Raw genomic sequence first — 17,993 nt, 5'->3', positions numbered from 1 at the left:
GCATGACCACCTAAAACTACCTGTCTCAGAGGTGGATTTGTCACCTTGTGGTGAAAAGTGGGATAGGTATGTTCCTAAAATATAAGTTCCCTGCTCGTTCCAAGACACAATAAAGCACTTAAAAATACACACACACACACACACACACACACACACACACACACACACACACACACACACACACACACACACACACACACACACACACACACACACACACTTTTGACCATTTAAAGTGCTTTACAATGTTGTACACCTTAAATCATTAACTATTGCACGCATCAACAACAGACACAGCCAGTCACATGCGTGCTCTTCAGGAGCAAAATGTGTTTTGATTATTTCACATTTTTGATGCAAGCTCCTACCTCTCTCATCGTGTTTGTGGTGAGCTGACATTCATTTGATGTTGTGTGCCCATATGAAAAGGCACAGGGCGATGGGGGAAAGTCTATGACGCTGATTGATCCAAACATTGCCACATTATAACACTGTATAGGCTACTGCTGCTCCCCAGGGAATGACAAATGAGACCAGATGAAACTTTATCACTGCGGGGAGATTGCATCATTGGGGGGAAAAGGAGGAACAAAAGAAAGGGTTCAGCTACAGAAAATAATAATAATAACGATAATGATGATGATGATGATTGATGATAATATAATAATAATAATAATAATATCAACAACAACAACAACAACAACAACAACAACAACAACAGGGTTAGCTGGGGTAAAAAGCAGGTCTGAAGAGGTTGGTTTTGATGTGGTTAGGGACTGTGTTCCACAGGGAGGGGACAGGACGGACAGGACACTGAGAAAGCTCTGTCACCTCAGGCTGGTCACATGGTCCTGCATGGGCACAAAGGAGGATAGCATCACCAGACCTGAGGGGACCTGAGGGACCTGAGGGGACCTAAGGGATCTGAGGGACCTGACCTGAGGGACCTGAGGGACTGGGTGGGGACATGATGGGGGAGGTAGACCTGTCATAATTGTCACATAATCACCTGATCCCAATTATTTCAGCTAATCACAATTATCTTACATAATGAATGAACATTATTATTATTATCATTATTTCAATGTTCTTTTCATCACATTCAACCTGGAGTCTCTATGTTGGGCATTTAGGGCAAAACTTAAACTGTTTGTACATTTTCAAACGTAAAATAAATAAATTTGAAAGTGTAAACTTATTGAGGATATGGCCCACTTTGGCCATAACACATTATGTATTATGAATAAAAAAAGGTGTGTGTATAGGTGAGGAGTATTTTAAAGTTGATTCTTTGTTTGACCATAACAAAAGAATAACTGTAATTTAACCACTTAAAACCTATATCGTTGCTGTCGGCCAGAAACTAGCTAACTCCATTTTGACGCTTTTGCATTTCTTTTCCATAAATCAGTGCTATTGAACACCATTTACGTCTGTGTGTTGGTTAAAGAATATTTAACCAATAAAGTATTAAAAAGTGGTTCTGACAAAAGCAGGTAACTACATTGGATCCTCAAACTTTCTGCTAAACCAGCTAACTCCACCAAAGGGGGAGGAGTTTGCTGGTTTTGCTGACTCCAGGCTCCACCCCTTTTTACCTCCAACCTCATTGTGAGCTTGGAGGTCCATTCAGCTGTTCTTATCAATGTTGAACAAAACCTCCTGACTAACTAAAATGATTTTTTTGGTTATATACTGAGATATACTTTGTTTAACAGGCCCCTCCCAGGGGTAATTACCTCTCTAATCTCTTCCTTTTCCCTCTACACCAAATATCTTTGGTGAAGACTTGGTATAGCTTGTAGCAGAATGTTCGCCCTAGAATAGGGATTGTATAGTATAATACTAGTAGACTAATAATAATAATAGCTCAGATTTATATCAAGCTCACAAGCTTATAGCTCAGCTATTTTCACAGAATGTTCAGCCGAGAATATAGACGCTATAGGGCTCAAGTGGTTAAGTTTCATTCTTCATTCATAAAAATGTTCCTTATATGCAAATCCAGATGAACCGTGGTTCTAGTGTAGTAGTTTATAAATGCACCATTGTTCAAACATATTTGACGTGGCGTGACCTGACAGGAGCTCTTTGTGAAAGTATTTAGTCATATTCCTTGTTCTTGCCGGGTGAGTCTGTCAGTTATTATTGTTTGAATTTTTGACGAGGGCAAAAGTCAAACAAGAAACTTAAAGAGGAACGATAATTTTGAAACATACTCTGAGCATTATTTACAAAACAAACTTTATTTAAGCAGTGACATAAAAACAAAAAAAAATGTTTACAGTACATGATTTTACATTAAACAAAACTTTGCAACAATACCAACAATGCCACTTGTGTTAAAATAAATTACAGCTATATTATCCATGCCTATTGTGACATAATTAAACAAGTAAAACATGGGTTTTAGACAAGTTAAAACACAAACAAAGTCCACTTTTTTGAACATTGGATGAACATGCAATCTGTGGACCATTACCACCAATACAGTGTTGTGAAGAAATGCTGAATAAATCCCATCTCACCATAATAACACATCATCACCGTCTACCCCACATTAAGTTGTTTATAACATTGCATTAACCCATTCAATCCGGGAACGCATCTGTGTCTTGTTTTGATTTTAGCTGTAACCATTATTTCATACTTTGGCTATTCAAAAATAGCAGATATACAAGCTCAAAGCATGGCACCGAGTGCCACGCTATGAGCTTGCAGATCTGCTATTTGTTGAAAAATCGAGAACATTTGTGCAAATCTTCTTCCCGGATTCAATGGGTTAAAATCAACTGTGAAAAAAATACTATTATTTTATTTATTTATTTATTGCTGATGGTGCAACCTTATTGACAGTGTCTGTTGTCACTTAGTGGAGTGCAGCGATAAGAACTTTTACACTCCACTGGGGACCAGTAAAAGAGATTTAAAAGGTTGGAGTCGATTGTGAAATGAAATGAACACCACATGCAGTATTTCACCAAGGCAAGGAATGTCTATGTAAGACAAAAAAAAAAGAGCCAAAAAGTAAGGTGCACAAAGACAAAAACAGATGAGAAAAGAGATAGGAATACCGTAGTGTCAATAATAGACAATAACAACAACAGTCATTTTATTATATACAAGCTCATAGCGTGGATATATATTGAAAAAAAAGGCTACATTCAAAGAGTTGCACAATATTTCACGATTAATTTATAGCAAATGAAAATAGCAAATCACGAAAATAGTGAATCTAGAAGCTTGTAGCTTTCATATCTGCTATTTTGAATAGCCAAGGTATAAAATATGACACATAAAATTATGCGTTACCGGATTGAGTGGGTTAATAATAGATTAGCCACTTAAACCCTATATTTACAGAAGTTGACCAGTGTATCTTGGTTTTACAATATCTTTGCATAAAATAGCCAATCTACAAGCTTTCATGTCCAAATGTTTGAGAATAGGGACGCTGGGGTTCATGTGGTTCAGACAGATCACATCAAACAGTTCTAACAGGCAGTGATCAGTGTTCTGTACGTACATGGGTAAATCTTTTTGGTTTTTAGAAGTTTTGCGCTGGCACAAATATTAGCTTGACTTACGGTCTTATTCTTTGGGACGTTTTGTTTCCTGTGTCTCTACTCTCTTCTATCTCAGAAAAAAATGTCGGAAGGGAATAAAGTGATATGGTTGTATAGCTAAAAACAAAACGTTTATTGTTAAAAGGTTAAAGCTCTATATTCCGATAGTAATCATTGAGAACCCCACAAAGATAATTTATCAGCCTGTGTTCCAATTCCAAAATTGTCAGCTCATATTCTTTTTTTTTATCACTTTCACTTGTTTACTTATCCTGTTCTCCCTCCTAATTGGATGAAATGTCCTGTTTACTAAAGACCTGGAGAGACTGGGAGACCCCAACACTCTATGCCCCCCCCCCCCCTTCTCTAAAGCAATGATTGCTAACAGAATATAGACCTATTTAACACTTTTTTGTTTAACAAACATATCATCTACACCCCTTTTATGACAAATAATTGTATTAAAAAAATCCCAATTTACCTGCGGTTGACAGAGCGACAAAGGTCAACTCGACATCATTCACAGACTACAAAGCAGATTTATCTGCCATGCTGGTGTGTGTGTGTGTGTGTGTGTGTGTGTGTGTGTGTGTGTGTGTGTGTGTGTGTGTGTGTGTGTGTGTGTGTGTGTGTGTGTGTGTGTGTGTGTGTGTGTGTGTGTGTGTGTGTGTGTGTGTGTGTGTGTGTGTGTGTGTGTGTGTGTGTGTGTGTGTGTGTGTGTGTGTGTGTGTGTGTGTGTGTGTGTCACCTGAGAGGTGCCTCTGCCATTTGAGAAGTCTGAGAGAGAAAGTGTTGACAGACACAGAACCTACAGGACAGGAGAAACCGGTGTTTGCCTATCAAAGTTGTGGTTAAGTCACCAGTCTGGGACATTTAATGTCTTTATAAATACAGTGGGCGTGTTTCAGAGGACAAACAATTCCTTTGTGACTTATTGATACTGTTCTTATGCTCCAGAAAGTTCTAACAGAGAAAAGTATGGTTTCCTGTTCCAACTGGTGGCAGTAAGCAGTGGTGTAAAGTAACTAAGTACATTTACTCAAGTACTGTAGGCCTACTTAAGTACAATTTTGAGGTATTTTTACTTTACTGGAGTATTTCCAATTTTCTGTACTTTTACTTCTACTCCACTACATCTCAGAGGCAAATAGCCTATACTTGTACTCCAATATTTTTTTGGAAAACTTTAGTTACTAGTTACTTTGCAGATTTTGATTATTATTACAAAACATACATTAACCACTTCAGCCCTATATACATTTCGGCCATTTGAAAATAGCCGGTCTACAAGCTCACAATGCGTCGCATCGCATCTATTCGGATCTATTTTCAAAACATTTTATACATTTGAAAACTTGTGAAACGGGACATTCTGCATAATGACTACTTTCTACTTTTGGTACTTTAAGTACATTTTTATACCAATACTTTTGTACTTTCACTCAAGTACATTTAGAATTCCAGACTTTTTACATTTACATTGCAGTATTGATACTTTTACTTAAGTACAAAATGTGAGTACTTTTTCCACCACTGCAATAAAGAAACCTTGAATGATGCTTGCACATTGGCACACCCATGTCTCTGGGCAGACCTAAATCTAACACACCCATTATTAATGTTACTAGCTGCAGCTGTGTTGCTTACTGTCATCTTGTCATGTTTTTTTTATTTAACATGCTGTAGTTTTTTTTACCTGAACCTGAAAACAAACTACAAAATCAGCCTATCATGCCCCTTTAAGCAATGAAATTCCTCCACTTCCCCTGTCAGCGACACACCCCAGAACATGCTTCATAGCCAACCCGATCTCCAGAGATTACCGTAACATTGCACGGAACGAGTGCACTTCATTCCGTGGATAGCCGCCTCGGAACTCCCGAATTGCGTGCATATGGTACGCCGCTGCCTTTGTGACAAAACCATTTCGGAGGCGCGCAGTCACAGGCGAATTGTCCCCCCGTGAAGGACCACCGAGGGAGCTAAGGCGACCGAGTTGCCGTCCTGAACGGTGGGACATTCGCCTGTGCCTACTCAGCGCCGTTTGAGTTATGTACCGATAGGCACAGAATCGTAAATTTTATTGTGCGGACTGCTCTGCTTCCGGGTTTTTCCGTGTTGCGACTGGTTACGCCCACCGTGGGACTCGCCGTACATATGCACGCAATTTGGGAGTTCCGAGGCGACTATCCACGGAATGAAGTGCACTCGTTCCGTGCAATGTTACGGTATTCTCTGGAGATCAGGCTGTCATAGCAGTCAGCCACCACACAGCCTGAATGTGAGTTCTGGCATGTTCTGACTGGGCCTGTAGTCAGGCAAAGGATGTTCATAAAGGAATAATTGTGCGATTCTTGCGTGGTTAGAAGGGAAAAGGAAAAAAAAACACATCAGAACCACTGATTATAATAGTGTCATTCACCAGGGGTGAAAAAAGTTCACATTTTTTACTTAAGTAAAAGTATCAATACTGCAATGTAGAAATACTCTGTTACACTATAAAGAAAACATTGCATGGATGCACCTGGGACGTATCATCAGTGTTGTAGCCTGGGGTCATAGGGTGTTTCGGGTCTCGCAACAACATACACCCTCGCCCAGGTGACCCAGCCGGGGTTGATCAAGCCCTGACTTACGTCCCAGTAGCTACCCACGGTCAGTCCTCTTAGGGAAAGACAGGGCCCCTCAGTCCGCTTCTCCGGAACTACTCTGCTGGGACTCGGGGAGGCTCTGGCACGTGGAGGGACTAGGCTCTGTGGGTTGTCTCCTGGCCGGGCTCCTCCTTCGTCTCACCAGGTCCAGGACCTGAGCGCTGCACCAGATCCGCTGCACCACCCCGATCCAAACATTTCCTTCTGGCATGATGGTTCCTTGGGCCGTGGTGGTACTGCAGGCTCCACTTGCGGCTTGCTTGAATGGCCCTCCTAAAGGCCTCACCGTGGGTTTGTTGGGCTTCTTCCTCACGGAAGACACAGGCTGGGGCGCTAACCCATTACAAGTAAAAGACTGGAATTCAAATTGTACTTGAGTAAAAGTACAAAAGTATTGGTATCAAAATGTACTTAAAGTACCAAAAGTAGAAAGTACTCATAATGCAGAATCAGAATGTTCCATTTCACAAGTTTTCAAATATATAAAAATCTTTTGAAAATAGCAGATCTACATGCTCACAATGCGTCGCATTGTGAGCTACAAAGTAACTAGTACATCTACAAAGTAACTAGTGACTTTGACATAAGTAACTAGTGACTTTGTGAGTTTTCACATAATTGTAGTGGAGTAAAAGAATAATATTTGCCTCTGAGATTAGTGTAGTAGTGGAGTAGAGGTAAGAGTACTGAAAAATTGAAATTCTGAGTAAAGTAAAAATAGCCTTCCTCAAAATTGTACTTACGTACAGTACTTGAGTAAATGTACTTAGTTACTTTACACCACTGGTTGAGAGATGTTCAACAAAGCAGATTTGTCACAGTCATGTCAGCATACAGAGGTGAGAACTCGGCGCCATCAAGCATAAAACACAACTGACTGTAAATGATCTGCAACGCAGCTGCCGTGCCACCATTAATTAGCACCTGGCAGGAGCCATGGCGGTCGTTAATGAATAAAAGTCTACACATGCACATCCATCCGTTACAGGCATGCAGGCCTGAGAAATGGTCTGCTGTGCATTCAAATGTTGCTTATTACTTACCGCTCGGGCACCTGGGCTGTGGAACGCACTGCCGGTGCAGCTAAGGTTAGCACCACCATCCGTGCCTCTGTTTAAGTCACTTCTGAAAACCTACCTCTAACACCAAGTGTTTTTCCAAATTGTTTTATACATGATTGTATACATCACTGTAATGTTATTTGTTTAATCAAACTGTTTTTTTTGTATTTTATTTCCTGTCTGTTGTTTTTAACCTGGCTCTGACTGTGCAGCACTTTGGAACTTTGTTTGGAAAGGTGCTATACAAATACAATTCATTATCATTATCATTATCATCTTGGTTTAGTCCAGTTATCCCGTTTAGACATGTTTCACCTATACTGTACATCTTTATACCTTTCATTCCGGTACAGCATCTGTGTCATTTTAGATTTAGCTGTAAACAATGTTTTTTTTCTTTTTACATTTCTTTGAATAATAATGTGAAGTTTTTCAGAAAACTGTTTATGTCTGGGTCCCCAATCTACACTGTAAAATCATCAGTGCTAATTTGCAGTCTGAGAGTGTACAGATACTCAGAGTTACAGACCCGTAAGGGTCCATTTGGACCACGTGGTGGTGCCTGAACCCAAGGTTGAGAACCAGTACTTTGAAGTGAGGCATTTTTATTGATGCTATGCTGGCATGCACGGGAAAACAGTTAATCATTTACTAAATTAAGGGCATAAAATACTATTGCTTTCACAACTTCCAAACCTTCAAATTTATTAGAAAACATCATTACATAACAGTATGAATTATGATTTTTTTTTTACAGATTAAACAAGACCGCACGGTCACATTTAAATAAAAAATAACAATAGTAACCAGCAGTACAGACAGACAGATAAGACAACCCTCTCCATTCCTGTAACACAGTGGTTCTCAACCAGTGGTCCGGGGACCACCTGTGGTCCTTGAGGGGGTTCCCGGTGGTCCCCAGCTAAATGATGGAGAGTTGGTAACCAAATGGACCCTCATAGATCTTTAACTCTTGAGAGTGTAAAATGAACATTTACGCTCTCAAGAGTTAAATGATTGTTAAACATCTGCATTAAGTAGTTAGAGAAGGTAGAAGAATTGTTATTTAGACAAAATCGTATCCAAATCCAATGATAACAAAGTATTTTAAGTCTTGGGTCTGAGAGGCATGGCGGTCCGTGGCTCAAATGCCGAATAAATAATGGGCCCTGATATGGAAAGGGTTGAAAACCACTGGTGAAACACACCGTCAGATTATCATGCACTCTTCTGATTACTTTTATCGTCGCGTTCGGGTGGAAACCTCGGGTGGAAACCTCGGGTGGAAACCAAAAGCGTTCCAATAAATAACCTGTTCCAATGGATTTATTTATTTTTCAAAATAATAAACGTTTCAAGAGTTGAAATATGGAGATACAAGGTATGCTGTTGGGAAGAAGGACACCTGGTGCCTTTGTGTGCGACTCACAGGCTGCGTGAGTGTCCTCCCAGAAACCTTGTATCTCCATATTTCAACTTTTTATGTTTTTTTCCATAAAACTAACGCCCTACTTCATCATAGTGTCACACAAAAGTAGGAAAATAGCCGATCTACTAGATCACAATGCGATGCGTTGTGATTGGCTGTTTTCACTATAACAAAAGTTATTTGAAATAATAATGAAAAGGGAAGGATTTTGGACATACTGTACACCCGACATCGACCAAATTGTAGGGATTTGAGTTTGTAGACAGGTTAGGATCCGGTCCATACTCTCAGCAGTCCTTCAAAATTCTCTGTGAGTTTGTTCATTTATTATGCTCTCCTTTTCCATGATTCATACCCATCATCCTAAAATTCTGCCCTATCTTATATTTGCTGCACATATTAACCACTAATAATTATCTTTACAATCTGGTATGGGATTTCAGGAAGACAGTAAAGTGCAGTAACTACGAAAACAAAATGGGTTTAAAAGTGTTTCAACTGGTCCGTCAAATGAGATATCGGCATATAAGTGATATTACACTAATTGTATAACTGTTCTTGAGGTAATTGTTTATCCCTCAAAATCTTGAAGGCTAATTTTGACCTTTGGGATACACAAATAAGTCGGTGTATCCAAATATGAAGTTACCACACCTTGGCTTTGTAGGGCAGAGTAATGACGCTAATATCAGGATTGAATCGCTTGTTTGCTAAATTATGATCCTTTACAAAAATGTTTGACCTTTGGTATTTATTGAAAAGCTTACAGTCACAGATGCAGAAGCAATTGCTAATAAAACAACAATTCATGTAAATAGACACCGAGTTTGTTTAACCAACTTTCACCCTGAGGTCCCAAATCTTTTCAAATGTCTCAAAATGTTTACACAGTTAAAAAAAATAAAAGCCAAAGTATAAAATAGGGCTTTGAGTGATTATAACCACAGTGGATTAAAAGCAGATCTGAGCAGTTCCTTATGATTCAGCAGCAGTGTGTGTGTGTGTGTGTGTGTGTGTGTGTGTGTGTGTGTGTGTGTGTGTGTGTGTGTGTGTGTGTGTGTGTGTGTGTGTGTGTGTGTGTGTGTGTGTGTGTGTGTGTGTGTGTGTGTGTGTGTGTGTGTGTGCACTGTGCACACGAAGGCTGCATTCTCCGCCGAGAGGCTTCAACACGCCCACCACCAACAAACAGACCGAGACACGTACAGTTTAGTTTTACAGCTTTCTCACGTCCAAAAAGTCACAGACGGAATGTCGTGCCAGCAGGCAGGGCTCCGAGCTGAGAAAGACCAGCCAGCATCCAGAAATATTTGACTGAACCAAGTCCCGCGCTACAAGCTTGTAGATCTGCTATTTTTGAAAAAATTGTGAAAACTTGTGCAAATCTTTGAATATATATATGTTTAAAGCGAACATTTGTAAAACTCAAATCTTTGCTTCTGGTGGGGTCCCTGGAACAACATATTTTGCGATTTGGAGAAAATACATGTCATTTTGGGGGCGCTTGACATGAAAAAGAGTTTGAGAACCACTGATATTACAGCAACATACGTTTTTTTTTTTTTTAAACAGTGATTTAGAAGACATTTGTAGAATCCCCCAGAAGCAAAGATTTGAGTTACAAATGTTCGCTTTAAATTCACGATTAAAAAATAAATAAATAGCAGATCTACAAGCTCATAGCGCGGCACCGAGTGCCGCGCTATGAGCTTGTATATCTGCTATTTTTGAAATACCCAAAGAAATCAAAAAAATTACACAGATGTGTTCCCCAGTCTTAATGGGTTAACTCACACCAAATGCTCGGGCAGGTCGCTTCTTACAGTATGTCTTTTCTGTGTCGTTTTTTACTGGTCGGGTCAGAAAAAGCCTCATTCTGTGAACTCCTGTTGCCTCACCACCCGTTTCTCCTGCACCACCACCTTACGCGGGGTGGGGGTGGGGCCCAAGCCGCTCGCTGAGACGGCGGAAAACCCGGCCGCCGACGCCAACGCCCCCGGGAGGAGGCCGCCGGCGCCCTGCGAGCCGCCGCCGAAGGAGCCGGTCGTCGTGACCCGGTGGGAGGAGCTACCGGAGAGGCCGCCGCCCCTTTTTGGCGAGCCCTGCGGGAGAATCCCCCCCCCCGCCGCCTCTTGGATCAGCTGAGACCCTCCTCCTCCTCCGCCCTGATGATGACCCTCCACGATCAGCACGCCCTGCGAGCCGGACAGCCCCGTCCCGCCTCGTCGCAGCGTGCCCTGATGGACCACCTGAAGCCCCCCCATGGGGACCTGACCGTGCATGGCCTGCCCCCCGCCGCTGCTCTCCAGGAGCACCACGCCCCCTTGCTGCTGTCCCAGGATCGGGGCGCCGCTGTTGACCAGGAACATCTGGCCCTGCATGTTGGCGGCGTTGACGGCGGCGGCGGCTCCGGGAGCCTCGGCGAGCAGCACGGTGTTCTGCATCTGCATCTGCATCTGCGGCTGGACGATGTAGTGCATGGGCTGCTGCACGGCGTAGTTGGGCTGCATGGCGTAGTAGACGGGCTGCTGCTGATGCTGATGCTGCTGCTGCAGTAGGATGGTCTGGCCGCTAGGGGGCGGCGGCATCGCCACGTTGACTTCTCGCTTCTTCGTCGAGGCTGCGGCAGAAGTACCAGGGTTATTTTTTATAATTAACTAAAACCATAGTGTTATAATATATCTAGAGGGCGGACTGCCCCGCCCCCCAGCTATTTCATTTCAATGAAAGTTGCTCTGTGGCGCTTTGAAGCACCCGGCCGGAAGTCTGCCGGAAGTATACAATTGGGTCCATTGGGTCTATGCTTATGAGTCTGCCGGAAGTACCAATATTGGTTCGTGAACAGGCGCAGTAGCATTTTAAATGCGGAAGTAGTGCATTCTCAGATTTGACCACCAGGCGCGGCTTGAATAAAACTAACTAAAGAAATAATGAAAAGTAGAATTGAAAAATAAAACATTTTATTTCACTGAAATTAAAACGAGGCTTTACGCAGCAACTAACTGAAACTGTATTGTCTTTTTTACAAAACAAGCTAAAACAAAATAACATCACTTGACTTTGACAATAATTATGATGACGATTATGATTATGACGCCCAGAATTTTGAGCGGAGATGAAATCTTATCGTACCTTATTATATCCTAGCTGTGCCAGTTTAAGCCCTGTTTGTGAAGTTTGTGATCTACAGGCAGATCTACAAGCTCATCACGTCACAAATGTAGTTGTTTTTGTTGCACTGTTGTTGTTTTGCCCACTTGTTTGAGTGTTGAATGTTTAACGGACCACAATGGAAACAAGCCTTTTGGATTTATTTTTTTGGATCACCCAGCTTGTAGCTATTTACAAAAATTTTCTGAACTTTTAGTATTGCACCCCTGAACTAATCCATTTTAGAATAAAAATCGAAAACTAAGCCTTCAAAAACTAAAATACTAACCTTGGGCAAAACCGTCCACATAGTCGCTGACCACCGTCCTCTCTGTGTGGGTGAAGGTGCTCTGCGGGGGCAGTGGGTGCTGCTGGGGGGGCCAGCTGAGATCCGGCTGACTGGTCGACACCGCACTGGACGAGGCGGTGGAGACGCGGGCGACCGTGGCCGCCGATACGCCGCCGCGATCCAGAAGGTCAGGGAAGCTCACGTTCCGCCGGACCTCTGTGGCCGTCGTTTTGATCTGCTGCCTGCCGCCGTTGCACACCTCGGCCAGGGTCTTGAACTTGGGCCCCAGGTCGTCCAGGAAGCCGAGGTCGTCGTCGGCGTCCATGAAGCTGTGGCACCCCACCGAGCCGGCGGGGGAGCCCTGGCCCTCGAAGTCGTACACCAGCAGGCTGTCCTTGACCGCCTGGTTGTCGGCCGCAACGCTGGCCTTCTGTAAAGGAAATGGAGGAACGTCAAACCAAACTGTCCCGTCGCTCAAACTAAAAGTGGGGCCAGTGTACGGTAATCACAAGCATTGGTTCTCAAAACGTTCAATTTCAAAGGACCGCCAGTGTGAATGAATTAATGAATGAATTAAAGGTAGGGTAAGTTATCTTTTTTCGGTTCAAATGTAACGTTTAAACTGTTTAAAGCTCTATATTCTGTAGTAATCATTGCTATAGAGTGTTTGTTCAGTAACAGGGGTCTCCCTCTCTCTCCAGCTCTTTAGTAAACAGAAAACACATTTTCAGGTGGGTTGCCAAATTTCTGTAACAACCAAACATTTTCATCAAACGGTTGGTTTTGAACTTGTTGAGTGCCGTGTTTTTTCTTGACCGTCAACACAGGATTTGAGAATCCTTGACATAATTTGGCCCTCGGGGGAAACCAATTGCGGAACCTTTGCATTAGGCCATGGGCCCACATTCAACAAGAGCAGAACTTTAACTCCCAGTTCGTAAATCCCCACGGAAAACAGTCACACCTGTTACAGAAAAAAGGAAAAGGAAAAAAAATAACTATACAGAATTTACTACTGCGTTTACTGTCTGTGTCCCACATGTGAGTGAGCGCCGCTTTAGGGCACGTTCGTCGAGGTGAAAGTACTTCAAGATGGCCGACGGGGTGCATTCCTCACCTGGTCATAGTACTGCCTCAGGTAGAAATCTGGCAGGGCGATGCCTTCGTACACGCCTCGGGCCTCTCCGCCGCCGCTAAACTCTGAGTAGACGCCGCTCTGGCCTCCGGCCCACATCTCCTGGCCCCCCATGCCCATGCCCATGCCCATCCCGTTCCCCATGCCCATCCCGTTCCCCATGCCCATGCCCATTCCCGTGCCCATTCCATAATTGTAGCCGTTGTTGAAGCTGCTGTTCTGCACCTCGGACATCATCATCGTCTGTTGCATGCCGTTGGCGCCCATGCCACCCATGCCGCCCATGGTGGACTGTGACTGCACTGCGTCCGTCTGTGTGACGATGTTGACCAGCGGCACTTCCTGTGACAAACCAGGGGTTAAAAGGTTAAAAGGTGCCGTAAGTGATGTGTTTTGTCAAACCTAATAGTACTGTGTTAAAAACGTTATGTATTCTGATAGTAATCATCATGCTATAGAGTGTTTGTTCAGGTTCTGCCCCGACAGCAGAGATAATACAATGATGATACATGCCAAAAAACATCACAGTATTATTTGATTTCAGGCTTAACTTTGAGAGTCAGATTAAACAAGTTGGTTCAGAAATGTTTGTTTATCATCTCAGGATTATATCCAGCAGGTGATAAAAGATGACACCGTAATAATCAAACATGCTTTTATTTCTCTGCACCGTGGTGTCTTAACATGTCTTAAGGGAGAATACACTAGTCACGAACACTGCCGCTAGACGTTTAACAACATGAACACAAACCTCCCTTTATTTCTGCCTTTCTGGACATGTCATAATAATAAGGCGAACCTTTGGCAAAAATAACCACATCTGCATGCTTGAACTTGGATCAGAGGTAATTATTAGAGAAAGGAAACTTAACAAATCAATAATGAATACTACAAGTGGCCGTGTAATAAGCGGGATAACGCATTTGCGTGAGGGGTCTTTATCACCCTTAAGGGGTTTGTTTTTTAACAATGACCTCATTATCGTTTTGCTTGTTTTAAAGGGATAGTTCACCCCAAAAAAAATCCTTATTTTTTTTATCGATTAGTCACCCCATGGAGACTTGAATCCATGGATCTTTTTGTTTTTGTCGCATTCCTAAGCCAATAATTTGATGACCGGCAGCGGTTCCGGTAGGAGACACAAAGAGTCTCGCTTGTGTCTCCTACCGCAACCGCTGCCTTCCGGTCCACTGGTCATCAATTTATTGGCTTAGGGATGGCGTTGTTGTGAGCTTATAGATCGGCTATTTTCGAATAGCCAAAGTTTAAATAGGGTAGTACAGTACTTAATTAAATGTACTTAGTTACTTTACACCACTGCTACTAATAAACATACTACTGTATGTTGTTGTTGTTGTTGTTTGCATGTTAGCCAGTCCTACCGTGTTCTCCCCCTGGCCCTCGGTGTGGTAGGCGATCAGGTGGGATTTGGTGTCAAAGGGCATTTCAGTGAAGCCCCCCGGAAGCCCCCCAGGACCCCCGCAGTGACAGAGGAGCAGCAGCAGAGGGATGACTGTGTGGACACAACAAGGAGGACATTTAAAAAAGAAAAAAAATCAACCACGGCTTCACAGAATGACATATAAAGGGTTTTATTTTGAACCCATTCAATCTAGGAACGCACATGTGTCATTTTAGATTTTAGCTATAGCCGTTATTTTATACTTTGGACTATTCAAAAACAGCAGATATACAAGCTCATAGCGCGGCACCGAGTGCCGCGCTATGAGCTTGTAGATCTGCTGTTTTTGAAAAAATCATGAAAATGTGTGCAAATCTTTGAATATATATATATTTAAAGCGAACATTTGTAACTCAAATCTTTGCTTCTGTGGGGGGGTCCCTGGAACAAAATATTTTGAGATGGGGGTCCACGACCCATTTTGGGGGGTCCTTGAAATGAAAAAGTTTGAGAACCACTGATATTATAGCAACATACGATGCTATAAGCGTCTATAATGCGTCTATAATGCTTCTAAATCCTATATGCGTTAGGATTTAGAAGACATTTTGTAGATGCTTTCCCGGGATTGAATGGGTTAAACTGAACCACATCATCATCATCATATCCTCGTGCATTCTCTGGATGACTATTTAACAGTGGTGTAAAGTAAAATGGTTGAGTAAATTTAATAAATACACTTTTTTGGTATTTTTACTTGACTGGAGTATTTCCAGTTTTCAGTACTTTTACTTCTACTCCACTACATCTCAGAGGCAAATATTTGCACTTTTACTCCAATACAATTATTTTAAAACTTTAGTTACTAGTTACTTTGCAGATATAAATCATTATAGTATAAAACATACATTAACCACTTTAGCCCTGTTTTATACATATCTATTTGAAAATAGCCGATCTACAAGCTCACAACGCGTCGCATCACGACGCGTTGTGAGCTTGTAGATCGGCTATTTTCAAATATTTTAGTGCTTTTACTTTTGGTACTTCAAGTACATTTTGATACCAATACTTTTGTGCTTTTACTCAAGTAAATTTTGAATTCCGGACTTTTACTTGTAACAGAGTACTTCTACATTGCAGTACTGATACTTTTACTTAAGTAAAACATTTGAGTGCTTTTTCCACCACTGATCATCATCATATCCTCATGCATTCTCTGGATTACTATTTAATGACACTTTTGGAGGTTTAACCAGTTAGTGCACATACCACTACATTACAACGATGACACTATAATCCTCTCTCCTCCTAGAAGCTCTTCAAAGTAAACTTGTGTCAGTAAAGTGTCAGTGTTGGAATGCTTACATAAATGAATGAATGGTTAGGACATTGGTTCTCAAAATGGGGTCCCCAGCGAAATTTGTTAACCATATTTTATACTTTGGCTGTTCTTTGGCTGTTCAAAAATAGCAGATATACAAGCTTGGAGAGCTGCTATTTTTGAAAAATCCCTGGCACAAAATATTTTGGAGATCGGGGGTCCGCAGCCAAATACATATCATTTTGGGGGTCCTTGACATGAAAAAGTTGGAGAACCACTGGTTTAGAACAGATGCCTGGTAAAACTACACCATCTAGTGGCATGAAATGACCAACGCAGTCATGTGGTTTTCTGAGGAGAACTGTGTATGTTTGCAAACTGGCTCATTAAAATCACACCAAGAAACAGGACATAGGCTCCTGCCCTATGAACCATTAGCAGTGGTGTAAAGTAACTAAGTACATTTACTCAAGTACTGTACTTAAAAACAATTTTGAGGTATTTTTACTTTACTGGAGTTTTTCCAATTCTCTGTACTTTTACTTCTACTCCACTACACTACACTTTTACTCCACTACAATTATTTGAAAACTTTAGTTACTAGTTACTTTGTAGATTCTGATTATTATTACAAAACATACATTTACCGCTTGAAAATAACAGATCTACATGCTCACAATGCGTCGCATCGCGACGCATTGTGAGCATGTAGATCTGTTATTTTCAAATGGCCTAAATGTATATAAGGCTGAAGTGGTTAATGTATGTTTTGTAATAATAATAAAAATCTACAAAGTAACTAAAGTTGTCAAATAATTGTAGTGGAGTTTTTACTCCAGTACAATATTTGCCTCCGAGATGTATTGGAGCAGAAGTAAAAGTACTGAACATTGGACATACTCAAGTAAAGTAAACTATACTTAGTAAACTAAGTATATGTACTCAAGTACTGTACTTAAGTACAGTACTTGAGTAAATATACTTAGTTACTTTCCACCACTGACTATACCTTTTTAAAACAACGTACAGTATTGCTTGGTTACTCACGCAGTAGCAGCAGCGCGCCCAGCAGCATCAGGCCGATGGCGGCAGCCCCCAGCTCCGCCCCTTTGTCCATCTTGCCGTTGGCGAGGCGTACGGAGCACGTTTTCCCGGCGTCACACGTGCACACCACCACCGTGACCTTCTGGGGCTCGGGGCAGCCCAGGCCCTGCTGGTCCATCACCGCCACCATCACCTCGTAGGAGCCCGGCCACATGCCCTCCTGGGCCCGCAGGATGGCCGAGGTGTCTGCATGTGGAGAAGGAGGAGGAGGACGACACATGGATTGAGTTCATATTTTATTAACAAGATTTTTATTTTTATTTTTAATATTATTTTTATCCCACGATTTTGTAACCCCATTTTTTACACCCAGTGCCAATTTGTCTATGATGTAATCCTGGGCACTACCTTCCCTCTGCCAACCTAGGGAGGCCATATTGGAAAGAAATGGGGCCTCTGCCTTACTTCCTTCACAGGTCTTACCACCAGTGGTGGAAAGTAACTAAGTACATTTACTCAAGTACTGTACTTAAGTACAATTTTGAGGTATTTGTACTTTACTTGAGTATTTCCAATTTCCAATACTTTTACTTCTACTCCACTACATCTCAGAGGCAAAAATTGTACTTTTACTCCACTACAATTATTTGAAAACTTTAGTTACTAGTTACTTTTCAGATATAAATTATGATATTATGAAACATACATTAACCACTTTAGCCTTATTGTATACACCCTAGGCTATTTGAAAATAGCCGATCTACAAGCTCACAACGCGTCGCGGTGCGACGCGTTGTGAGCTTGTAGATCTGCTATTTTCAAACATTTAGTACTTTTACTTTTGGTACTTTAAGTACATTTTGATACCAATACTTTTGTACTTTTACTCAAGTACATTTTTAATTCCGGACTTTTACTTGTAACAGAGTACTTCTACATTGCAGT

The 17,993-nt window shown here is 41.8% G+C and overlaps 1 protein-coding gene across 1 annotated transcript in view; it reads right to left on the bottom strand.

The window, feature by feature from the left end:
* Window positions 1–7,966: 7,966 nt before the first annotated feature.
* Window positions 7,967–17,993, bottom strand: part of dsg2.1 (desmoglein 2, tandem duplicate 1) — a 34,267-nt gene continuing 24,240 nt past the window's right edge. Inside the window, exons 12-16 of the mRNA XM_080430088.1 lie at window positions 17,052–17,294; window positions 14,661–14,791; window positions 13,261–13,620; window positions 12,144–12,573; window positions 7,967–11,324 (exon numbers count right to left, since the gene is read on the bottom strand). Of these exons, the coding sequence (XP_080286214.1) occupies window positions 10,576–11,324; window positions 12,144–12,573; window positions 13,261–13,620; window positions 14,661–14,791; window positions 17,052–17,294 (1,913 nt within the window). The 3' untranslated portion in view covers window positions 7,967–10,575. The remainder of the gene's footprint in view (window positions 11,325–12,143; window positions 12,574–13,260; window positions 13,621–14,660; window positions 14,792–17,051; window positions 17,295–17,993) is intronic.

Source organism: Gymnoscopelus braueri (genome assembly GCF_963280865.1).
Source record: "Gymnoscopelus braueri genome assembly, chromosome: 6".
Lineage (NCBI taxonomy): Eukaryota > Metazoa > Chordata > Actinopteri > Myctophiformes > Myctophidae > Gymnoscopelus > Gymnoscopelus braueri.
Note: the sequence above shows the minus strand (reverse complement) of the source record. Positions and strands in the feature narration are given on the sequence as shown.